At 41.2% G+C, this 26,167-nt stretch overlaps 1 protein-coding gene across 7 annotated transcripts in view; it reads left to right on the plus strand.

Annotated features, from left to right (window-relative positions):
* The window catches only part of Psmd11 (proteasome 26S subunit, non-ATPase 11), a 45,745-nt gene that overhangs the window by 12,545 nt on the left and 7,033 nt on the right, over positions 1-26,167 (plus strand). For 4 of the 7 annotated variants that reach the window (NR_172065.1, XM_087572040.1, XM_087572041.1 and 1 more), the window contains 6 exons: positions 5,027-5,098; positions 5,617-5,674; positions 16,360-16,554; positions 18,809-18,953; positions 20,805-20,865; positions 22,469-22,531. Coding sequence is in view for 3 of the 7 variants with exons in the window: in XM_087572040.1 (XP_087428166.1) it covers positions 5,027-5,098; positions 5,617-5,674; positions 16,360-16,554; positions 18,809-18,953; positions 20,805-20,865; positions 22,469-22,531 (594 nt within the window). In the remaining 4 variants the exon portion in view is untranslated. Of the gene's footprint in view, positions 1-5,026; positions 5,099-5,616; positions 5,675-16,359; positions 16,555-18,808; positions 18,954-20,804; positions 20,866-22,468; positions 23,338-23,603; positions 25,168-25,605; positions 25,649-26,167 lie in introns of those variants that run through there. The other 3 variants (XR_015630613.1, XR_015630612.1, XR_015630611.1) reach the window with 3 other exon arrangements.

Here is a 26,167-nt window from a genome sequence, read left to right on the forward strand (position 1 = left end):
TCTGGGCTCTCTACTGTTTCTGCACATTGCAGTTGTTCATTTCCTCCAATTAATGACCTCCTTCCCTTTCCAAGAGTAGAAGGAAGTGCTCAGGCATGTTGTAGAAAATTTAAATAATTAATCTGTCCTTTTTTAGAGGTGTCTCACTGTGTAGTCCTGACTGGTTTGGAATTTGTTAGGTGTACCAGCCTGGCCTCATACCAATAGAGATTCTGCCAAATCTGCTTTCCAAGTGCTAGGACTGCAAGTGTACCCCTCGCTGGGCTCATCGTCCTTCTGAGTCAGGCTCTCATCTCTCAGGCTGCTGTGGAACTTGAAATCCTCTTGTAGCCTCCAGGTGCTGCGATTACAGGCGTGCACTACCATACCTGCTGCATTGTGTCATGTCTATGTGTGTGTAACTTCAGTGTTAATTAGAGACTTTTTTGACAATTAGCAATTTATCAAAAAAAAAATCCTGTCTATTTTTTTTTTTTTTTTTCCGGAGCTGGGGACCAAACCCAGGGCCTCGCGCTTCCTAGGTAAGCGCTCTACCACTGAGCTAAATCCCCAGCCCCCTGTCTATTTCTTTGATTGGATTTTCTTTTTGGTAGTTTTTGTGAGTTACAGGTTATTTGCTATGAAAAAAAAATTCTACTTTGTCTGTGTACCCATGTTCTATGATGCATGTGTTGGGGTCAGAGGACAGCTTTCTGGATTATTGGTGTGTGCTACCACACTTGACTTTCACACTTTCTTTCTCCCTACTCCCACCTTATCTTTTCTTTTTTTTGTTTTTCCCCTCTCTCTCTCTCTCTCTCTCTCTCTCTCTCTCTCTCTCTCTCTCTCTCTCTCTCTTTTTTGGAGACAGGGTTTTTCTGTGTGGCTCTGGCTGTCCTAAAACTGAGGAGACCTGCCTGCCTCTGCCTTCTGAGTCCTGGGATTGAAGGCGTGCACTACTACTGCCTGGCTTTATATTAGTTTTCTTTTTAACTATTTTGTTTTTCCTTTTTATCTGTTTTGTTTTTTGGATTTTCTTGGTTTCTTTTGAGACCATCTTACTGTAACCTTGAACTCACAGAGATCTATGTACCCTGCCTCCCGAGTGCTGGGATTAAAGGTATGCACCAGCACTGCTTGGCTTATTTTCAAGATATTTTACTAACTAGCATTCAAAAATTTTTGTATCTCTTCTGTTCTTGATTGAGCCTTCAGTGGCTCTCCACTGTCAGCTTTAGGTAATTCATGGCTTTCTGGAATACAGTATATTCCAGCACCTTGATCCCCCTCTTCTGAATACGTTTCATGCTTGGTTTGCTGAGAACCCGTCTGCTCCTCATGGTGTGCAGTATTCCTTTGTAATCTCCTCTCAGGTTTACTTTCTTGGGCATTTTTTCTTGTTAATGTTGATGTGATCTTAACTTCTTCAGTGACCCACATTCTATTTTATACATCTTATATTTCTGATTTTTTTTACCCTTATATGACAATTATGCATTTGCCTTACCATTTTCAACATAGTTTCACTTGGGAATTATCCTATACCTTGAGGTAACTCAGGGCTTTCCCCATTCCCAGCATATGTCACATTCTATGGCTATTTAAAATTTTTTTTTAGATTTATTTTATGGGCATAAGTGTCTTGCCTGCATGTATATATGTGCACCATGTGTGTCCAGTGCCTGAAGAGGTCAGATGAGAATGTTGGGTCCCTGAAACTGGAATTACATGGGGCATTGTGACCTGCCATGTAGGTGCTGGGAACTAAAGTCAGGTCTCCTGCAAGAGCTGGCAGTTACCTTTAATAGCAGAGCTGTCTTTCTGGCTCCTAGAGTAGTTCATCTTAAAAGAATTACATAATTAGTACTTGAAGGACAAGGACTGTATCAGACCTTTGGTTTGGTGTTCAGAAAACATTTTCCTGAATTAAGATCTGAGGCTTTGTCTTTTTAACTTAATGATTTTATTTATATATGTTTTATATATACATATACATACATACACACACATATATATACATATATGTGTATATATATATATATATATATATGTTTTGTGTACATGTGTGTCTGTGAACCAGGTAGTGTCCCTCAGAGGCCAGAAGAGGTTGTTAAATCCTGGGGGACTGGCGCTGAATATTGAACATGGGTCCTCTAGAAGAGCAGCCAGTTCTCTTAACCAGTTAGACATCTCGCTAGCCTGTAGATAAGAGTTTATTTAATAATGAGATATGAACATATCTCACTTTTCCTTGTTTAGGTGACTCAAAAGTTTTTGTTGTGGGGAAATTGATACAGTGTTTGATCTTGGTTCTTTTTTGGTTCTTTTTTTTTTTTTTTCCGGAGCTGGGGACCGAACCCAGGGCCTTGCGCTTCCTAGGTAAGCGCTCTACCACTGAGCTAAATCCCCAGCCCTTGATCTTGGTTCTTTAAAATTCTCTGGTAATGTGAAAACAGAGAAGGAAGGCATAGATGGCTCCCTGTTTTAGTGCTGTTGAGGCCTGAGGAATTCTGAGAATATTGTTAAGAGAGCTAGATTTGTGTTAAAGAGCTTTTTATTAATAATGAAAGGGAGGGGCTGACAAAATGGCTTGCTGGTAAAGATACCTGCTGCTAAACCTGATGGATGACCTTATGTCCATCCTTGGTATCCACATGATGGATACCAAGCACTAAGTCACTCAGACAAAATGACTATGTGGCAAGCTGCGTGACCTTTCAATTTTTTCTCTGGAACTGGTTTCATAATTATTACCATAGATAAAGCAAACCATATATTCAGTAATTGAAAATAGATTGCAAATTCATTTGAAGGCACAGAAACTTTCTTGTTCGAGGAGGGTGTCTGTAGTGACCTTAACTGAAGTTTTGGTTAAGGCAGAAAGAACTCTGTGGGTAGGGAAAGCCAATATGTGACCTTGTGAAAATTGCTTAACGTCTGGATTCTCAGGGAAATGAAGGTGGGTGAGATGCTAGAGTAGACTGGACTGTCTCTTGCTTAGGACTGTTTTGGAGTTGTTTTTTTTTTTCCCCTCCATCTTTATTAAATTGGGTATTTCTTATTTACATTACAATTGTTATTCCCATTCCCGGTTCCCAGGCCAACATCCCCCTAACCCCTCCCGCTCCCCTTCTAAATGGGTGTTCCCCTCCCCATCCTCCCCCCATTACCGCCCTACCCCCAACAATCACGTTCACTGGGGGTTCAGTCTTGGCAGGACCAAGGGCTTCCCCTTCCACTGTTGCTCTTACTAGGCTATTCATTGCTATCTATGAGGTCAGAGTCCGGGGTCAGTCCATGTATAGTCTTTGGGTAGTGGCTTAGTCCCTGGAAGCCCTGGTTGGTTGGCATTGTTGTTCATATGGGGTCTCAAGCCCCTGTTTTGGAGTTTTTTATGTGCATTGATGTTTTGCCTGCATTTAGGTTTGTCTGTGTGAGGGTATTAGATCCCCTGGAATTGGTGTCACATGTGGGTCCTGAGAATTGAACTTGGGTCCTCTGAAGAGCAGCCAGTGCTCTTAACTGGGGAGCCATCTCCTCAATCCCTTGGAGTATTTACTGAAGTACTACATAGTATAGCGGAATCTACCAATTTCTCAGCATTTATTTTATGTTATTTGGGAAATCACTCCAGGTAAAACTGATGGACATTGTCTTAGCCTCACAAGTCATATATGACTTAAGACTATTGTATTTTCCTTGCTAAAAACATTCAAAACAACCAGGCAGTGGTGGCACAGGCCTCTAATTCCAGTACTGAGGAGCAGAGGCAGGTGGATCTTTGTGAGTTGGAGGACAGCCTGGACTACTGAGCTAGTTCTAGAACAGCCAAGGCTACACAAAGAAACCCTGTCTTGAATACACAGAAAAACAAAACTCAGAATATTTTCAGTCCATCCATATTATGAATATATCTTGAATTTGGCTTTTTATAACATACTGCAAAACTCTTAAGGTTGTGATGGGTTTGCTTTTAGTTTAGTTTTTGTTCTGTGGAGATTAGTTGTGTTTAACATTGGAGATTAGGTAGCCACCAGAGGGCTTCAGTGAGGTGTTAGTTAGAATTCATTAGCTTAGTCCTAGTGAATTGTCTCAGTGTTGTTTTTGTTTACTTCATGAACTTGTCAATCTCATCAGGTTAGATTATTCTCTTCAGTTTCCCTCTCTTACAATGTCTATCTCTCAGAAGAACTTTGAATTTACATAAGAACCCATTGCATTAGCAGTTCTCCAGAAAGTTCAGTTTCTTGTTTCATTGCCTTATTATTATTAGCAACCTTTATAGAAAAGATTTATTTATTTATTACATATGAGTACATTGTCACTGTCTTCAGGCACACCAGAAGAGGGCATCAGATCCCATTACAGATGGTTGTGAGCCACCATGTGGTTGTTGGGAATTCAACTCAGTACCTCTGGAAGAGCAGTCAGTGCTCTTAACCACTGAGCCATCTCTCCACCCCCTATCTTCCCCTTTAATATAAATTAAGTTTACTGTATTTGTTTTTCTGTGTGAATGATAGTGTTTCACCTCCTTTTGCTAGCATAGTCACAGTGCTTACCATTACTATTCTCAACTCTTCAGGGAGAGAGCTGTGCTTTAAAGATACCTACGATGTCATAGAACTAGACATTCCAGGACTATGTGTTGAGAAATTATGAATATCTAGTAGGAATGTAGAAGAGGAAGCTTTTTCCAAAGAACACTTTTTTTTAAAAAATTTGAGACAGTATCTCTATATATCCCTGACTGTCATGGAACTCACTATGTAGACCAGGCTCACTGATCATAGGGACGTGCCTGCTACTTCCTTACAAATGTTGGAACTACAGGTGTTCACCACCATGCCAGAATATAATGTTTAAAAGCCAAGTTGCTTCTTGATTCCAGCGTAAGCATTACATGTTGAGATCTTGTGGGCCAGCGTCCTACGGACTGTGTGCAACATGGGGAGTCTGAAAGAAGGGAGTTAGAGCTTTCCTGCTTCTAATTGTGCTGAGTTGGAAGAAGGTAAGGCATCGTGTTATATGCATGTCTCTCTTGCAGGTCGAGCTATGTTTAGAATGCATCGAATGGGCCAAATCAGAGAAAAGAACCTTCTTACGCCAAGCATTGGAGGTGCGTCTACTTAACAGTGGCTTCAGCTCTGTCACGTTAGATAAGACAGAAGTGTGAGCAGTGCCTCTGTCTCCTGAAGGAATGTCCCTGCTAGAAGTTCTTTCCTTTTTTTTTTTTCTTGTTTTTTTTTTTTAAGAACATTCTCTTATTCTACAGCTTAGGATGGCTTCAGACCTTTGGCAAACTTTTTTGTCTCAGTCTCCGGAATTCTGGGTTTATAGATGTGAACTACCATATTTGGTGTCTTTTAAATTATTTTGATTTTTTTTTTTTTCTTGAAGTTTTGAGATACTTTTGCTGTTTTAGTATAGAAAATTCCAACAGTTGGTATAGTTAACAGTCCTTTGGCCATGGTAAGAAATAGTACTGGGACTGAGTTCAGTTGCTGTGTTGAACTTGATGTTATCATCAGATCTTGTACAGAAAGAACAGTAAGTGTTCTGTGAGTGTCAACCTTTGGTTGCCTTCTGTGGCTTTTCCCCTTGTTCCCTGTAATCAATGCCTTTTCTCTTTTCTAGGCAAGGCTGGTGTCTTTGTATTTTGATACCAAGAGGTACCAGGAAGCATTACATTTGGGTAAGTAAACTGGTAGAAATCAAAATAAGACCTTTAAGCTAGCTAAATGAGTGGATTCCAAATTTGGTTATTCTTACTGATTGTTAATAGTCAAAGTTTACTTGTGTCTAAGAAGTATTCTAGGTAGATTACAGTTTATAAATTAACAAATTTATAAATTTGTCACAGTAAAGTGCTGCTTTAGATTTCTAAAAGACTGGGATAGAAGTGCAGCTCAGTGCTAATGTTTACCTAGTAGCATGGATATAAATTTCTGGAAAGCCAGCTGGGCTTAATCTCAATTTTATAGAACAGACATCATTTCTAAGCTTTAAATTTAAGGCAGTAAAAGTCATTTTATTGAAATAGTAAATGAATTTTTTTTTCTTTTCTTTTTTTTCGGAGCTGGGGACCGAACCCAGGGCCTTGTGCTTGCTAGGCAAGCGCTCTACCACTGAGCTAAATCCCCAACCCCCAATTTTTTTTTTAAAAGATTTATTTATTTATTTTATATATGTGAGTACACTGTAGCTGTCTTCAGATATACCAGAAGAGGGCATCAGATCTCATTACAGATGGTTGTGAGCCAGGATTTGAACTCAGGACCTCTGGAAGAGCAGTCAGTGCTCCTAAGTGCTGAGCCATCTCTCCAGCCCATGAATTTTTTTAGATTATTTTATGCATAATATCTTGGTAATTTCAGATTTAAGTTTTTAAGTTACAGTTGCTTTATAGGCTACTATAAAGCTACTATAATTTTTTGTAATTTTTTTACTTTTATTTTATGTGCCTCGGTGTTTTGACTGCATGTATGTCTGTGTGAGGTGTTGGATCCCCTGGAACATGAGTTAGACAGTGTGAGCTTCCATGTGGTTGCTGGGAATTGAACCTGGGTCCTCTGGAAGAGCAGCTCGCACTCTTGACTGCTGAGCCATTTCTCCATCACCCTGTATTTTATTTTTTAATGTTTATTTTTATGTGTATACGTCTATGAATATTTTCATATCTGTATCTACCCATGGAAATCAGAAATGTTGGATCCCCGTTGCTGGAGTTACAAGTAGTTGTGAGCTGCCTGATGTATGTGCTAGCTATCCCCTCACATTACCATTCATAATATACTTCAGATCTACTTTATTTTTGTTACACTTTGTTTTTGGTAGGGGGAGGGAGAATGCATATATGCAAATAACACTGCGTATGTGGAGGTCAGAGAATAGTTTTAGGAAGTTGGGTCTGTTCTTCTAACTTGTGGATTCTGGATTGAACTCAGGTTTGATGATAGGCCATCTTGTTGGCCTTTAAAGTCTATTAAAATTTGAAAGTGGAGCTGGGCATGGTGCATCATACCTTGGTCAAAAGTCCACAAGTGGGATGGCTTAGTTGGCAAAACGTTTGCTGTGAACACACAAGGATCTGAGTTTGATTCCTAGAACTCAAGTACAAGGTCTCCAATCCCATTATTAGGAGACAGACAGAAGAAACCCGGAAGCTTACTGGTCAGTCAGTCTGTCTTAACCTGTGAGGCAGCCCCAAGTCTCACGGAAAATCCTGTCCCAAGAACACAAGGTGCACAGCTCCATAGGAACACCTGACATTTGTGGTGGCTAAGTTGTATAACTCAGTGAATATTCTGAGACAAACAGCTAAACAAGCAAGCCACTGCACTCCATGACTTTGATTAGGTGAGTTCTGGTGATTGGGGAGATAGCTCAGTTTATAAAATGCCTGCCATGCAAACTTAGGAATTTGAGCCCCAGAACCCATGTCAAAAGCCAGGTGTGGTAACAGACTTGTAATTCCAGTCCTGGGGAGAGAGCAAGGAGGATCCCAGTGAGGAAAAGGAGGAGACTTTGCTAGCATTTATGATTATATAAATGAGTTCTGTTATTACATTTCATTGAAGTATGCAATGTATGCCAGTCATACTCAACTCCTGTTACCCTTTTCTCTCCCCTCCCACCATGCTAGTCTCTTTCCTTGTTCTGATTTGCATTCCTATACTATTATGTTTTCCTCTGTAATCCAGTGGATTAAGGCTGTGGTTAACATGGATGAGAGTTTGTAGGACTACGGGCACCTCACCAGTAGGTACACCATTGAAGAAGGCGTTCTTCCTTGATCAGTCATTGGTGTCAGTTAAATCCTCCTTATGTGACCTTTAAATACCCTAGACATCTCCCATTGCCTGCTGTTGCATTTATTTTATGTGTCTAAGTGTTTAACTTGCATGTACTATGTATGTGTACTGTGTGCATGCCTATGGGAGGTATAAGTCACCATGTGGATACTGGGAACTGAACCTGGGTTCTCTGCAAGAACAGAAAGTGTTCTTAACCACTGAACCTTCTTTCTAGTTACTTTTTTTTTCTCTTTGAGACAGGTTTTTTAAGTTGGGCTTCTGCTTTAGCCTCCCTCCTGCTAGGATTACAGGCAAGTGGTATCATGCCTGTCTCTACTTGCTCTTTATAAATAATAATATCCCATTTCCCTTATTGATTAAGTTGAAAATCGCAGGCAACCATGGAGTGCCTTGGCCTAACTACTTTGAGAGGCATGTGTCATAGGTTTTTCAAGTAGTCACACTGACTTTTAGCACCCTGAGAAAAAACAAACACAACCTCGGCTCTAGGGACTTACTGGATCTGGGACATTGAATTGGATTCTCCAAAGGATTGTGAATTTTTTCAGAGGGGCTCAAAAACATTCTGCAGAAGTAAGACCATTCTTCCCCAAATTAAAAAAAAATTGTACTGTATATATAAAAGACAAAATATTGTGTGGAGTAGCCATACTATCTTGCTCCCCCTCCTTTGCTTTTAAATAACATGTAGGTTGTCCATTATCTCTTTTTACAAAAGATTGACCCTGAGGGTTTTAAGGAATGTCTATGATTGGGTTATATCAAACTTTTGGCAAAATTCCTGAGTAGGCTTGTATGTGTGCAGGAGCATTGGTTTTTTTTTTTTTTAAAGATTTATTCATTTATTTTATATATATGTACACTGTAGTTGTCTTCAGACACACCAGAAGAGGGCATCGGATCTCTTTACAGATGGTTGTGAGCCACCATGTGGTTGCTGGGAATTGAACTCAGGACCTCTGGAAGAACAGTCGGTGCTCTTAACCGCTGAGCCATCTCTCCAGCCCAGCATTGGTTTTTAATATTTTACAGGGGCATAAAATAGTAAAAGCCATTGTTAAGTCATTTAAAGTATTTAATAAAAAATTTAATATTTTTAAATAAGGAATGCAAGCTTAAAGAAATAATTCAATTTTTAATTTTGTAAACAGATCTTGTAGCATTTTATTATTTTTAGCAGAAAGTAGAATATCATCTGTATAATGTATAAGAAAAGGAAGAAGAGACTTTTTTTTTCTTTTCTTTTTTTCGGAGCTGGGGACCGAACCCAGGGCTTTGCGCTTGCTAGACCCCCAACCCCGAGACTTCTTTTTTTTTTTTAAAGATTTATTTATTCATTTATTATGTGTAAGTACACTGTAGCTGTCTTCAGATACACCAGAAGAGGGCATCAGATCTCATTACAGATGGTTGTGAGCCACCATGTGGTTGCTGGGAATTGAACTCAGGACCTCTGGAAGAGCAGTCAGTGCTCTTAACCGCTGAGCCATCTCTCTAGCCCGAGACTTCTTTTTTAAGGTTTTATTTTTCCTTGTTGAATGCCTGCCAGTAGTTGAGGCATTACCTACCCTTGGAGGGTTGTAGCCAGAGTTAACCCGTGAGTATATGTGGAGGCACTTGAGTCTATAATATCTCCCTTTAAAAGAAGAACATTGGCAAACTGGCGTGTAGCATTAGCATTTTCATGTGCCAGTTGTTTAACAGTGATCATTCCTGCATCCCTGTCAACTCTCAGATGATTGACTGTCTGCAAAAGATAGAAAACGAAATCTTGATGTGGTTCATCAGGTCCCATCTAATATTAGAAAGTTTTTTCAGTCTTTTTTCCAGAATTTGGTTAGGCCATGCCTGTAAAACCAAAGCACTGATTTGGTCATAAACCTGAGAGGGATATGTGATCTGTCACTGATTATCATTATGTATGCCTTCTATTAACATTTCAAAAGTTAAGAGTTCATTATTTTGTTTTTTCTTTTTTTTTTAAAAAAAAAGATTTATTTATTTTATGTATATGAGTACACTGTAGCTATCTTCAGATAAACCAGAAAAAAGCATTGGATCCCATTACAGATGGTTGTGAGCCACCATGTGGTTGCTGGGAATTGAACTCAGGACCTCTGGAAGAGCAGTCAGTGCTCTTAACCACTGAGCCATCTCTCCAGCCCCTATTTTGTTGATGTTTAATAGCTTGGTCCTGACATCTTTCTGAATAATTAGTCTTCTGAAGTCAATATTTATACCTAGTAAAGCAAGTATTTGCTAAGATCTTCCACCAGAGGGAAGGAAAGATTTCCCAGAAATAGAATCAAGGAGAGAATATAAAAGGAAGTTGGTCCATATTGAGCACAAGTCTGCTGAAAATCCTTAAGAGTCTTAATGAAATGGGAATATAATTTCTAACTTGTGCCTTGGGTTATTAGGATTGGGTGTCTCACTCACTGGTAAAAAGAGTGGCTTCCATGTCTTTTTGACCTCTTGCACTCCATACAAAGTCTCTTAGCTGATAGACTTGTGCTATGGCTTAAGAGGAGTTAATTCTCTCATGGAGGTGAGAAACTTCCTTAACAACCTCGGTAAGAGGTAAGAGATAAGTGAAACATCAGGAAAAAAGTTTCCATCCTATCAGGAACTTCGTTTAATGGGCAGGGTAGAGAGTAGGGGAAATTGGAGCCGGAGGTGGGGGAGCAAAATCAGCACAAGGAGGAGAACCCTCAACTCTGAGAAAGAGAGGCTTCACAATATATCTTGAGGTTCTTTGTATATTTCCTGTGTTCTTCTTTTTCTTGATCACTTTCATTTTCAAAGTTAACTGTCATTTTAATCCATTACTGTTTTTATTTCTTTTTAAAGCTGAAAAACATCATTAGGATTTTTTTCCCTAGTCCTCTTACATATAATTTTCCCTTAAGGCTCTTCCTCAGTGTGACCAAGTGCTGGGATTCAGAGATCCCTCTTGGGAAAGAAGGCTGAAGTTTGCTAATGAACTCGGGGAACTTCATCAACTGATAGCATCTGCTTTAACTCTTCCTTCCAGCAACTTTGTTACTCTTTGAGCCCTGCCCCATCTTTTTATCTCCAGTGAATGCTCCTACCTTATACTTGTGTGCACATGATTCCCAAGAATTCCTCACCTTTTAACATTTTTCTCCCTTTTTTTCTTTTTTTTCTCCCTTTTTTTAAGTTTATTTTTTAAGATTTTATTTTATTGTATATGAGTACACTGTAGCTGTCCTCAGACACACCAGAAGAGAGCATCAGATCTCATTACAGGTGGTTGTGAGCCACCATGTGGTTGCTGGGACTTGAACTCAGGACCTCTGGGAGAGCAGTCGGTGCTCTTAACCACCGAGCCATCTCTCCAGCCCCCTCCCCCCTTTTTTATTTTTTTATTTTTTTATTTATTTATTTTTTTTTGGTTCTTTTTTTCGGAGCTGGGGACCGAACCCAGGGCCTTGCGCTTCCTAGGTAAGTGCTCTACCACTGAGCTAAATCCCCAGCCCCCCCCCCCCCTTTTTAAATCTCCATATTTTATCTTCTGGGCCACCTATAAGCACCTGGGTTTACTCACTGGTTCAAGGTCACCTGATGATGGCCTCAAGGAATTAAATCGGGCCAAGTTGGACTGGCCACAGCACAATTGAGGCTGTGACAGTTTTATTGAGAGCAGTCAGATACTTTATATCTTTATCTGCAACAGAATATAATGACAATTGCCAGGAACAATACAGTTGTAGTTGTCAGGATATAATGTTTGCAAGGTATATGGGGTATACAAGATTGATGTCTAAGACTAAATCTCCTGTCAAGTTTCTGTGCCTCAATGACTACTAAGGGAACACACAAAGTGGTCTGAGTGCTTCACCGCCTGAGGGAGTACCTCAGTCTCTCGGGAATGGGAAGGCTCAGTGTGCCCCAGGGGCCATGGAATCTAATGTGAAAAACCTATGATGAATGCCTCTTAAGGCAGCTTGGCCAGGCCAGCTCCATGATTTCTTGCAGAAAAATATTGCCAGTATTTAGTGTTTATTCTGCAAAAATGGCACTTTCTTATTTATTTGTTTGCTTATTTGTTCGTTTGTACATTTTTTGAGGCAAGGTTTCTTGGTTGTGTCTTTGTGTTGCAACTCTTTGTACACCAGGCTGGCCTGGAACTCTGCCTGCCTCTGCCTCCAAAGTGTTGGGATTAAAGCTGTACACCACCATGTCTAGCCAATAGTTTCATGGTTTTTTTTTTTTTTTTTCTTTTTCTTTTTTCGGAGCTGGGGACCGAACCCAGGGCCTTGTGCTCGCTAGGCAAGCGCTCTACCGCTGAGCTAAATCCCCAACCCCTTAGTTTCATGTTTTAAGAAGATAGTAGCTTAAAAAAAAAAAAGATAGCTTTATAACATTCGTGTGTGTGTGTGTGTGTGTGTGTGTGTGTGTGTGTGTGTGTGCCTGTGTTGTTCCTCAGGTGTGTTCTACCTACCTGCCTATTTATTTATTTATTTATTTATTTATTTATTTATTTAGAGACAAGGCCTCATGGAGCCCTAGCTGGCCCAAAACCTTTTTATGTAGAATAGCTGGCCTCAGCTCACAAGATCCATCAGTGTCTCTGGCTCTGTTTCCTGAGTGCTAGAACTAACAGCGGGTGGTACTGTGCCTGACTCCACCTTGTTTTTGAGATGGGGACTTAGGACTTCCTGGTTAGGGTACACTGACTGGCTGGCCATTGAGCTCCTGGGGATTCTCCTTTCTCTGCCTCCCCAGAATTGGGATTAAAAGTGTCACCATGCCTTGACACATCCCCCCTATTTGTTTGTTTCTTGTTGGTTTGTTTGTTTGTTTGTTCTGGGGCTTGAACTCAGGTCCTTAAGTTTGTGTGGCAAGTACTTTACAGACTGAGTTATCTACCCAGCCTCTAAAATTCATCTTTCAGAGTTACATAATTCAGTGATTTTAAAAACAAAAAACTGTATTTACTAAGTTTGCGCAATGACCACCACTAATTTCAGAACATTTTTATCACTTCAGAAAGAAGCTGTCTTTAGTCTCATTAATTCTTCATTCCTCACCCCATTTTTCAAGCCCTAGGGAACTGCTGCTTGATTTCTGTATACATCTTACTGTTTAGGACAGTTTATATGAATGCAGTCATATAACATGTGGTCATCTTTTACTTAGAATAATGTTCTTGAGAGTCACCCATGTTGTCACGTGTGTCGGCACTTGATTATTGCTAAACAGTTGTCCACTGGATGTACCGTTTGTGTACATGTTTGCTGGTTCATGTATGTATGGAGAATAGAGGTTGATGCTGGGTATCTTCTTCAATTATTGTTCACCTTAATTTAGAGACAGGGTCTCTCACTGAGAGTGGTGGTTCATGGATTGGCTAGACTTGATGGCCACCAGTTGCCGAGGATCCTTTTACCTCTGTCTGTGCAGTAACCTTTCACTTGGGTGCTGGAGATCAAAACTCAGGTTAGTGTAGAAGCACCTTACCATTTGAGCAGTTCCCCAGCCTATGGCTGGATCCTCATTCATCATGTGATAGAATTTTGTACTGTTTGTGGAATACTGTTGTTTTACTTGCGCCTGTTTTTATTTTGAATACAGGCCTAGAAGTGGAGTTACTGGCACAAGTGCTAGTTATAGTTTTTTGAAGAGCAACCAAGGTTTTTCCCAAGGGGCAGAAACATTCTCATCAGTACTATCTTTTATTGTAGTTTCCTTAATGTATATAAGTAGGATTTCCTTATGGTTTGATTTGCATTTCTTTAATGATACAGGATGCAGAGCTAATTTTAATTGAGTTACTTATTACTAGGTTTTTGTTTGTTTGTTGTTTGTAGGGTAGCAGGATCTTGGTTTGTAGCCTTGGCTAGCTTTAACTCATGACACTCTTCATACCTTGGGTGCTGGAATAGCAAGGCTGAGCCACAGATCCAACTCTGTGTTTTCCCTTGATTTTTAAATCCTAATTTTTCACATTTACTTACTGGTTTATCTCTCTGTGTGAGTGCATGTATGTAGCATCTGTGTGGGCGCATTTGTGGAGGTCAGAAGACAACTCAAGGAAATCAGTTCTTACCTGCTGTGTGGTTTTTGGGGACTGAACTCATGGGAGGCTTGCAGGCATGCACCTTTATTAGCTGAATTATCTTTCTGGAACTTGCTCTATAAACCAGGCCTGCTTCAAACTAAGGACTCTCTCTGTCTCTGAATCTGAGTGCTGGGTAGCATTAAAGGTGTGTATCACCGTGCCGGACTACCTGCTGTCCCTGTTTTTATTTTTTACTCAATTAATTAGCATTTGAAAATATTTAGTCCCATCAATTAGGAGGATTGGTATTTGTAAGAATTTCCCCCCATTCTTGAGTTATTTCTTCACTTTTTCAGATGTTCTCATTTTGTGTAGTACATTCTGGTGTATTGTACTATACTGTGTGTGTGGTGTGATTGCATATGTGTATGCATGTTCATATATATACACATTTGTTCGTGTCTGAGGGCACAGTTTGACATTGGGTATGTTCCTTGATTGCTTTGCACCTTATGTTCTGAGGGAGGGTCTCTCCCCTGAACTTTGGATTCAGCTAGTCTAGCTGTGTAATTTTCTCTGTGAATTCCTGGTCTCTACCTACCAAATCCTGGGGTTATAGGTGGAGCTGACATGCCTGTTAAATTTTTTTATTTTATTGATGGTGTCTTTTAAAGTAAGTTTTGTGCCAACAAATAGCTCAGCAGAGGACCTGAGTTTAATTCCTGGATCCCATGAGGTGACACATGAGATTGACTGTCAAGAGTTGTCCTCTGAGGCTTGTTGGGTGCAGGCCTTTAATCCCAGCACTCAGGAGGCAGAGGTTCAAGGATAGTTAGACCCACACAAAAAACCCTATCTCAAAAAAACAAAAATCTTGTCCTTGAACTTACAAGTGTTTGCTGAGTCACTAATGGGCTTGGGCCCCCCACTTGTGTGCACGTTGAATAAAGCACATTTAAATTATAATGAGGTGCTGTTTATCCTTTTCATTTCTTTTGTTGTTTATCCTACTGGTATAAAAATTAATTGAAAGCCTTTAGTTGTTTTTCTTCTGAAACAAGGTTAAACTATGTAGCCTTGGATGGCTAGAAACTCAGAGATCTGCCTGTTTCTGCTTTCCAAGTGCTGAGTTTAAAGGTGTATACCACCACACCTGGCTCTTTGTTTTATTTTAAAGAGGTTTTATAGTTGCTCTTTCTTTTCTCTTTCTTTTGGAGACCAGGTTTTACTATATAGCCCATGTTGGGTCTGGAGTTAACTATATGGGGGGGGGGGGCTGGGCTGGGCTCATGCTCATACTTCTCCTGTTTCAGCCTCCTATTACAGTTATAGATGTGCACCATAGCCTTAATGCTCATAATTAGGCCTTTTATTCATATGAAGTTATTTTTGTACATGATATAAATGATAGTCTTCTCTGAGTTGGCGAAATAAGGTGTATCTGGAGACTATTGGTGTATCTAAAAACTCCTTCCTTGCCCCATGAGCCCTTGTACCCTGTTCTCTTTGTGTTTGGCTTGTTGAAGCAGTTTCTTACCGTGTAGCCCAGTCAGGCTACCTCATTCTGTCACAGCTCTCTTAAGAGCTGTTATTTACAGTCACACCTTCACTATGTCTGCTTCCAGGGTTTCTTACACAGTGCTTTGATTGGTAGGTAGATGGGAAAGATTCTTACGGTAAACTTAGGTGTGAGTGTGTAGGACTATTAGCTCCAGTGTTGTAGTTAGAATAAAAACTTCAGAGATACAGTTTTCTTTTGAAAGCCCATTAGAAAGAAATTTAGTTCTTGCATGGGCTATAAAAGTGACCTGTATGAGTTTTAGAAGGTTTCTTCTCAGTGCCATAAGTGGAGAGTGAGATTTTATGGTGTTATAATATTAAAATTAAGGCCAACACGAAAATCTAGAAAAATTACCAGCTTCAAGGCTTGGGATTATAGGAGGATCACTGGGACTTGTTAGCTTCCAGGTTAGGTGAGAAAATGGGAGCCCCAGAGTTAGGAAGAGACTGCCTCAGAGAAGTAGGTAGAAAGTGGAAGGAGAGAGTGCCTGGTGTCCTTTTGGTGTCTGTGAGCGCAAAGGCATCGTACCTATGTATATGTGTACATATTCTTCAGTCACACGGTCACAAAATTAAAACAAACCTATCTTTTTTAAAATAAAAAATATGTATATGAGTGTTTGTATGTACCATATATATGCCTGGTGCAGAAAAGGGCATTGGTTCCTCTGGAAATGGAACTACAGATGGTTGTGAGCCACCATGTGGGTCCTAGGAATTGAGCCAGGTGGTCTGCCAGAGCAACCAGTGTTCTTAACCTTTGAACTTTCTCTTCAGTCCCAAACAAACTTTCTTTGGGGGTGGGATGGGGAGGCTGAGTATGGCAGCTCACACCTTTAGGCCAGCTTGGTCTTCGTAGTCTTGGTCTTCCAGGCCATCCACAGCTACATAGTAAGTTCCTATCTTAAAAGAGTGGGTGGGGGTAGCGTGGGGGTGGGGTGGAGGCAACAAACACATATGTGTATTTTTCTTTTCCAGGTTCTCAGCTGCTTCGGGAGTTGAAAAAGATGGATGATAAAGCTCTTTTGGTTGAAGTACAGCTTTTAGAAAGCAAAACTTACCATGCTCTGAGTAATCTGCCGAAAGCCCGAGCTGCCTTAACCTCTGCTCGAACCACAGCAAATGCTATCTACTGCCCCCCTAAATTGCAGGCCACTCTGGACATGCAGTCAGGTAACAGGCCCAGCAGTGCATGAGATGCACTTTCTTACTGCTCACCTTATCTTAAGCATGAAAGGAATGGGGATGGGGATGGGCGGGTTGGGTGGAATAAGGGTAGAACTGAGGCTGGAAAACAATTGGCTAATTTGGCCCAAACTTCCTCAAAGAAACCAATTACAAGGCTGCCTTTCTAATCAGCGTTTTCCTAGTAACTGTCTAAAATAATTAAGAACATAGTTATTAGTGCGCCTGGCTTGAAACTTGGCTGTCAGAGCCATACCTTAGGGGTCTCACTTAATTTACCTCTTAGTTACTTACTAAGAATGGTAGGAGTTGTCTTCCAGACTGGCTTAACATGTGGGAAACAAATCTATTAGTCTCTTAAGAGACTCTCGGAAACTTGTAGGATTTTTTTTTTTTTTTGAAAGGGCCACATATCAGGGCTGTTAGAAGATAATCCTAATTTCAAATGTTCTGTCTTTTCATAAACTTGTACCCTGTATATTGATTCCTGTATATCTTTCTGGACCCAAATCAGATGCCTCTTCTGCATATGTCCTTTGTTCATTCCTTCTTTTTTTTGACACAGGCTCTCATATAGCTCTGAGCCAGGCTGGCTTCCAACTCACAGATCACATCACCTCTGCTGGCTCTCTGGTTTTGCTTTTGAACTAACTTACGTGTGTGATTTATTTATTTTTATATGACTGGGTGTTTTGCCTGCATGTATGTGTGCTACTTGTATGCCTGGTGCCTACAGAAGCCAGAAGAGAGCATTGATCTCCTGGGACTGAAGTTACAGATAGTTGTCAGCCACTATGCGGGTATTGGAAATTGAACTTAGGATTAGACTCTTCTCTCCCTGGGGGAGATGGTAGGTTATAGGTAAAGGTAAAGGTGTTAAGCTACAGTATAGAGAGGAGCTTCTCAGCCTATTGGCTACTAACTTCCATGTCATTTCAGGTGAGAACATACAGGGCATATAGTCATTTTAGCTAACATTAAGCTCACCTAGAGGAACCAAATTGGGATTAGCTAGATAAACTTTGTTATTAGCATAAAGAAATACTAGCTAGTTGTGTGTAGCTGTTTATGGAATTGGGTTATATGAGATTTATTATACACTGATTGCATATAGGCAAAAATACCTTCACAGATAAGGTCTATTTGAAATGAAAGAAATAACCTGTTGTGGAGTGTTACCAATCAGGAAAGCTGCTTCAGTATGAGTCCTGGATTTAACCAGGTGCAGTAGCACACATTCTTCTCCCAGCATTTGGAGGGAGAGGTGGGTCTCTGTGAGAGTTGGAGGCCAGCTTGGTCTACATAGTGAGCTCCAGGACAGCTTGTGTTACCTAGTGAGACCCTTTCTTGAGAAATTAAACAAAGAGAAAATAAAAACAAAACTCAACTTAGAAAAAGCTGCATTACTAACTCTCTTTTTTAAGATTTATTTATTTATTTTACACTATAGCTGTCTTCAGACAATCCAGAAGAGGGCATCAGATCCCATTACAAATGGTTGTGAGCCACCTGTGATTGCTGGGATTTGAACTCAGGACCTCTGGAAGAGCAGTCAGTGCTCTTAACTGCTGAGCCATCTCTCCAGCCCTCATTACTAATTCTTATTTTTTATTTTAGTTTTGTTGTTTTGCTTTTGAGATACAGACACATGAAACCCAGGATGACCTTAAAATTGATTTGTAGTTGAGGATGACTTTATACTTGTGATCTTCCTGTTTCAGCCTCCAAGTGCTAGGATTAGAGATGTTTGAAACCATTCTAGTTTATTTGGTGCTGGGTTTAAATGCAGGGCTTGTATGTGTTAGTCAAACACTTTATTATATCTCAGCCCAGAGCTGATGTTACTATTGAGTTCAGTCATGTGGTCCAGGCATGTGTGTGTCAGCTCACTGGTCTGTCTGTCCAGGTGATGTCCTGGAGGTTAAACATTTGTTCCAGTGGTGGTAGGACTAGGTGGTAAGAAGCAAGGGACCAACCACACTGTTTGGGTTTGGGGTTCCTTTTGAATTGGGTCTCTAAGCCCTTTGAGCATTTAAAAAGGTAGTGTTGATCAGTGAGGCTAGAGACCTGGGGTTCTAATGTCAGCTCTTGGGAACTGGCTGTGACTTGTGGCAATTCCTTTGTTTACACTTGAGCTCATTAGTAATTTGATGCTGTTGGGGTCAATTTCTAAGGCTTTTTATAGCTCTCTTATGGTTCTGTTATTTTATATGGTCCTTTGTTTTTTCTGTTCATTGACCAGGTATTATTCATGCAGCAGAGGAGAAGGACTGGAAAACTGCATACTCGTACTTCTATGAGGCATTCGAAGGCTATGACTCCATCGATAGCCCCAAGGCCATCACATCTCTGAAGTACATGTTGCTGTGCAAAATCATGCTCAACACGTAAGTGAGCATTATCTGGAGGATGAAGAACTCTAATATTTCAACCAAATATGCAGTACAGCAGAGATGGCTTAGGTGGGGAGTTGGGCCACTAATAGGTGTAACTGTAGCTGCAGGCGATGGGGCTGGTTGATAGAGAGTGGGGTGGTCAGAGGTGTTCTGTGCACTTTCCCTTGTTGCTCTTTTAGACTTCGGGAGATGATTTTAGAAATTACTTAACTGGGAGATTCTCTTGGAGATTTCTCACTCTTCAGATTTCTGTCCTCACCGGTGTTGAACACAGGACAGAGTTCAGGAAATAGATAGTAGGTTAGTGTTAGCCAACTGGTCCCCCAGAATGGGAGACAATGAGCCAAGTAAATCTTTTTTTTTTTTTTTTTTCCGGAGCTGGGGACTGAACCCAGGGCCTTGTGCTTGCTAGGCAAGCACTCTACCACTGAGCTAAATCCCCAACCCCCAAGTAAATCTTTTAAAAGCGAACTTTTAAGGGCATGATAGTTAAGTGGGGGTAGAGCCTGACCCCAGAGCCTCATGTGTGGTAGGTAATCATTCCCTAACCTAGGGTCATGACTTTTAAATGTGTTTATTTATTTTTTTAATTTCATGTCTATGTGCATTCTGCCTGCATGGGTGCAGTGTTGGCAGAGTTCAGAAGAGGGCTCCAGATTCCCTCAAACTGGAGTTGCACACACTTGTGAGCAGCTATGTGTGTGCTGGGGATTGAACCCATATCCTCTAGAAGAGCAGTCAGTGCTCTTAACCATTGAGCCATCTCTCCAGCTCCTGGATCCTGACTTCTAGATTTTTCTGTTTTTTTTTTTTTTTTTTTTTTTGTTTGTTTGTTTTGTTTTGTTTTGTTTGTTTTTTCCGGAGCTGAGGACTGAACCCAGTGCCTTGTGCTTGCTAGGCAAGCGCTCTACCACTGAGCTAAATCCTCAACCCTGACTTCTAGATTTTCTAAATTTTCTATTTTTATTATTTCTTCCTTCCTTCTCCCTCCTTCCTTCCCTCCTTCCCTTTCTTTCAAGGGGGATATGCCAGGGAACATAGGATTTCATGTTACCCAGACTGGACTTGACTTGATTTTTCAAGATGGTTTCAAGAGCAACAAGTGCTCTTAACCACTGAACCATCTCCCCAGACCTGGTTCTCAACTTTTTATGTAGATAGAGATGATGTTAAGGGCACATTTATGCTGTCCACGTGTTAGGATCACAAACGTGAGTTACTATGCTGGGAAACACACCAAGGGCTCCATGCATGTCAGGCAAATACTCTGCCAATTGAGCTACATTCTCAGGGTTGTGTTTGAATAGGATACAACCTCCCCCCACCTCCGTCCTTCCCTCCCTCCCTCCCTCCCTCCCTCCCTCCCTCCCTCCCTCCCCCCCTCCCTCCCTCCCCCCCTCCCTCCCTCTCCCCCCCTCTCTCTTCCTCTCTCCCTCCCTCCCTTCCTCCCTCTCCCTCTCTCCCTCCCTCCCTTCTTCCCTCCCTCCCTATCTCTCTCTCTCCTTCACTCTTCTCTCTCCCTCTCTCTGAGATAGACCAGCTGGCCTTGAACTCGCAGAGATCCAACTGCCTCTGTCTCTCTAAAGGTATGAACTACCATGCCTAGCTGTGCTTTAATTTTGGGATGTTTTTACTTTTCACCGCTAGCCTTGGCCAAGAGTGAGGAAAACACTTAACTTCTGTAGTGTTGGGACTTACGGGTTTGGTTGATTTTTCTCTCAGTTGAGCCTTCACAATGGAATTCCGGTTAGTAGTTAGCCTAAACCTATGTCTTGGCGCAGTTTACCAAGTTACTGTTTTTTTTGTTTTTGTTTTTTTTTACTTTTTTTGTTTTTTTTGTAGCCCAGAAGATGTCCAGGCTTTGGTGAGCGGAAAGCTTGCACTTCGGTATGCAGGGAGGCAGGTAGGGAATATTTCGACTGCACTTGTACTCTGAAACCAGCTTATTGTCAAGTTCATGATATTTAATGGGATCAGTGTTCCTCAGGTCTCCATCCTCCCTTCTCCACTCCATTTTTCTCCCTTAGCTCATTCGTTGGGCTTTCTTTACTGTTAAATTCTTGGCCTAGAAGGTCAGTGTTGGGTTCTGTTACAGACAGATAACTTGAGGGACTTACAGAAATATATTGTAGCATTTGCTAATAGGTTATAATTTATCTTTGGCCAGATCTTCCTGTTGTGAGCCTGACTTGCAAATAGAACCTATGCAGAATCTGATATCCTGATTCTCTGGGTTAGACACCTGCTTAGTCTAGTACAAAATGCTGTGGGGAGGTCAGAGTATCTGGTATAGGAACTAGCTTTTGGGACCCACCGTAGCGTTTCTCAACTTCTCTTTTGCTCATACTATGAATCTGGTTATTCTTTAAAGAGAGGCCTTAGTGGCTGATCACCCTTTTTGTATTTGGGTAAATGTGGATGACTTTTTAGACCACACACTTGTAAGGATAATGTCCCAGGTGTGTGCCCTATTCCCTCTTTGCTCTTTGACTGTCATAATTAAATCAAAGCAATCATTTTGAATGTCAAGTATGGTTGTTTCTAAATAATGAACAGATTATCAGTGAGCTTGCTAAATCTCTGGAATACTATCAACAAAAATTGATTTCTCTGTAAGTGGTCCTAATTTGTTGTTTCTTCAGTAAAAGTTTCAAGTCGGATTATAGTTCTGATTGGAATACTGGCTTTTACTGTAAAGACTTTTCTTATAACTGGAATTGAAGCTGGGTGTGGTAGCATATACCTTTAATTGCAACGTTAAGGAGGCAGAGGTAGGCAGATCTGTTAGTTCTAGGACAGCCAGGGTTACATAGTAAGACCATGTTCCAAACAAAGCAAAGCCAAACAAAAAGAAAACTAGAGTTGTAGAGTTGAGGTGGGATCTGCAAGTGTCCAGGAAGAGGACGGGGGTAGCTGAGAGTGGTGGACATAGACTTTGAACATTGTTGTGTGGCTCTGCGTTCCAGCGTGTACTCATTATGACATTTATTATCTGACTGTGCTCCTGAGAGCCTTGTGCCAGCTAGTTGGCCACATAGACTTGCCTCAGTGACCTGAGGAGCTCCCCGTTACTTTGTGCCTCAGTGACCCCTTTTAAAAGAAGCCAGGCTGATCTGGAGAGATGGGTGTTGAGTGTAGACTTGATAGCTTGTCAGGTATCTTAAATTTCTCTTGGGCACTGTATATTCAGTTCTGGCACACTGTAGGGTTTTAATATTCAAGTGTAATATGTGGACTACTGCCTGAACCTCAGTGCAAACCTCAGTCAGTTCAAACTAGTAGAGTGACCCTTGATAAAACCCAGGCATTATCAGGTTTGAGGGCAGAAATATTGGGTGCATGTGGAGATAAAAAATCATGGAATAAGGAGAAAGGAATCATCTGGGTCTATCTGGAAACTTATATTTAAATCACTACATTTCAAAGGGAAACTGGTTGGCATACAGTGATGTTCAATGCAGAAGAGATCATGTTCATGAACTTTTATTTATTTTTTTAATTCTCAGACAGAAGCATTGAAATGTGTGGCTCAAGCTAGCAAGAACAGATCACTGGCAGATTTTGAAAAGGTGAGCATGGTGTTGAATTCATTGTAGGACTTTAAATAACAGCTTCAGCAGTGGTGTCATTCCAGCATGTGGGAGGCAGAAACAGGTGGATCCTTGAGTTCTAGGCCAGCCTGGTCTACAGAGGGTTCCAGGATAGCCAGGGAGACACAGAGAAACCCTGTCTCAAAAATAAACACCTCAAACCACCTCAAAGTTAGAGATTATATGTTGATCCTGTAGGCTCTTCACCCAAAAATTATCAAAACCAGGAAATAGTTCTATACAGTGAGTGCAGTGGGATGCTGAGCTGTATTTAATTCATTTGTATATGCTTTTTTATGTCAAATTGTCATTTGGAACTGGAGAAGTGATTTCACAGACTAAGAGAATGAACTGCTCTTACAGAGGACCTGCGCTCTGTTCCCAGCACTCACATCGGGCAGCTTATAACCTCCTATCACTCCAGCCCAGGGAGATGCTAACTTCTGGGTCTGCAGGCACCTACATCCAAGTACACACACACACACACACACACACACACACACACACACACACACACACACACACACACACACACAAAGTTGTTATTTACATGTATGATAAAGTTATTTACCTTTACTTTGTGGTAAAGCGATAATTGGGATGGCCAAACCATACAACTGTCGTGTTTCATAGCTTAACTCTAGGCCTACTTCTTCCACACAGAACAGCTTTAGGTATCCCAGGCTCACTTTGTTTATGTGTCAGCTGTCTGTCCACCTCTGTCTGTCCGTCCATCCATCCATCCATTTTTTTTTTAAGATTTATTATTTATTTTATGCATATAAGTACTCTGTAGCTGTCTTCAGACACACCAGAAGAGGGCATCACATCTCATTACAGATGGTTGCGAGCCACCATGTGGTTGCTGGGATTTGAACTCAGGACCTGTGGAAGAGCAGTCAATGCTCTTAACCACTGAGCCATCTCTCCAGCCCCATTATTTGTTTTTCAAGACAGGAGGATTTCTCTGTGTACCCCTGGCTGTCCTGGAACTCTCTGTAGACTGGGTTATCCTCAAACTTACAGAGATCCACCTGCTCTGTCTCCTGAGTGCTAAGACTAAAAGTGTGCACCACCACTACCTGGCAGTTACCATGTCTTGAGACAGAGTCTTGCTATGTATCCCACACTGATCTGAAACTCAGAGCAGTTTTGCCTCATTTTCCCAAGTGTTGCACTTTACCTAGCTCTAAGAGAAAAACTTCCTCAGGATGATGCTGTAGGCTAAAATGGGAGAATCACTTCTTTAAACTTTAGGATGGACTTGTGTATTTTTTTTCTGAACTGGTGTTCTCTTAGTCTGAGTTTAGTAAACCAGACAAAGAGGCATAGAAAGCTTCTGTAACACCCACCCCTCTCCCAACGAAATAAAAAACAGCCTAGACAGGAAGCCCTCAAAGAGAACTGAAGTGCTGAAATGTAGTCTTCACAGTTGATGGCTTCTGGCAGGGCTTTGTGTTGGGGAAGACTCAGTTTTCTTTGACCATGTTCCAGTGAGTATGTGGGCAAAGCAAAGTGGACTTCCATTGCGGTAAAAACATAAAATAAAAGGTGAGCGACTGGTTCCTGTGAGGACCTGGGCAGTGGTTCTCTGGATAGTTCCAGCTCCGTGAGGCCATAGGAACTAGCACTAATTGATCTCAGCAGCTCCACACTGGCCCCCATGGTGCTGTCTGACCCAGGTGGTCCACGAGCTGTTCAGTGTGGTGCCCTGCCATGCTGTTTCCCTTTCACTCACAGTTCCCTTGGCAGGTCGTTACCACGCCAGGCATACACATCCCAGTTCTGTGGCGGGCTTGGCGTGTCCCACTACCATACCTTCTCTTGAACTCAATTAAGTCACCACATGAAAGAACACACCACACAATAGCCTCTGATCCAATTGATAAGATATAATTTGCCCATCAATACAGCACAAAATCCTGTACACACTCATCCCTTAGAAGTATTCATTATAACCTGTATCTATGAGCAGAGAAGAATCTTAACATCTGCCATCATGTTCTCCCAACTCCTCTTCGCTCTGGCTCCTTCTCTTTAAAACTTTTTCCTGCCCTTCCTTCCTTCTCGCCCAATCCCAAGAACAGGCCTTGTTCTATCCTGTACCTGCCTTCCTACATAAAGAAAGACTACAGATGTCTGTTTTGGTTTTTTTGTTGTTTGTTTTGTTTTGTTTTTTGCTTTCCTTTCTTTGTAGCCAACACTTGCTACTTTGTGGGTTCTTTCTTTCATTCTTCCTCACCCCCCTTTCCACCTTTCAACTCCCTAACACTGGGTAAGAGAGAGAAAAAGGATATACTGGGAAGGGGCGGGAAAGCGCACTGTCTTGTTAGACTACTTCCTGCTGATTAGGGCTGTGGAGTTCTCTGGAGCAAGTTTGATCTTCCATGTCAGGATTGTCTAATTTCTTCTTGTGTCTTCTTTGCTTATGAAGAACCAACCAACAATCAATAACCCACCAATAACCCACCCTGCCTCTTAGGGCCCCAGCACTTATAAACCCTCTGAAAAGTCTCTAGAGTTCCAACCATCACACAGTTGCAGGTAAAATCACTCCCCTGCTAGATTGAGGCAAACCATATAGTCAGCTCTTATGAATAATCTGAAGCAGCTCTGTATCCCACGTCTGAGATTAAAACAAAAGCATATATATTCTTATGGTTTTTAAGGACCTGGGAAGACTGGGCAGTGAGTGTGATCAGGGTATATTATGTGAAATACCCAAATAATCAATAAAAATATTAATGTTGGCAGAAAAGAAACCCAAAAATGAGACCTAGTCAGAGCCAATGGTGCACACCTCTAGAACCCAGCACAGAGGCAGGCAGATCTCTTGAGTTTGAGGCTTGCTTGGTCCACAGAGCGATTTCCAGGACAGGGGAGGATAGGCAGAGAAATCCTGTCTTGAAAAACAAATGGGGCTGGAGAGATGGCTCAGCGGTTAAGAGCACTGACTGCTCTTCCAGAGGTCCTGAGTTCAATTCCCAGCAACCACATGGTGGCTCACAACCATCTGTAATGGGATCTGATGCCCTCTTCTGGTGTGTCTGAAGTCAGCTACAGTGCACTCATCCACATAAAAATAAATAAATCTTTAAAAAAAAAAAAAAAGAAAAACAAACAGAAGGGAAAAAAAACGCACGCCTCAAAAAAAAAAAAAAAAAAACAGACGACAACAAAAACCTAAAAACAAACAAAAAAGGTATTTTTGCTTTCTTTGTCTGCAGAGCCATGTTGTTTTATCTACAAAGCTCTTAGGAACTACTTGTGTAATTCATATTTTTCATTGTTTAATCTCAGAGTTCTTTGAAATGTATGCAGAAAATATATGTGCAGTTCATTTGGTTTTGTAAGTAGAGCGTCTTTTGGCTTACAGGACTGAACGGCAGAACAGAAAGGTAGTGGCTCTGTGCTTTTGTTCTTCTTACTCTTGTGCTGTCTTCCTTCCAGCTTTCCAGACTTCCTGTATCTATAGCAATGGCACAGTTACCAGAGCAGCCGACTTCTCTGGAGGCAAGGATTAGAGAATTTAAAGTACTGTCCAGTCTCTGTTGTTGTTGGGATCCAGAATTTGCCTCATAAACCACACAAACACTGATCTCAGAGAGACTGATG

The sequence above is a fragment of the Rattus norvegicus genome, chromosome 10, assembly GCF_021556685.1.
Source record: "Rattus norvegicus strain SHRSP/BbbUtx chromosome 10, alternate assembly SHRSP_T2T, whole genome shotgun sequence".
Lineage (NCBI taxonomy): Eukaryota > Metazoa > Chordata > Mammalia > Rodentia > Muridae > Rattus > Rattus norvegicus.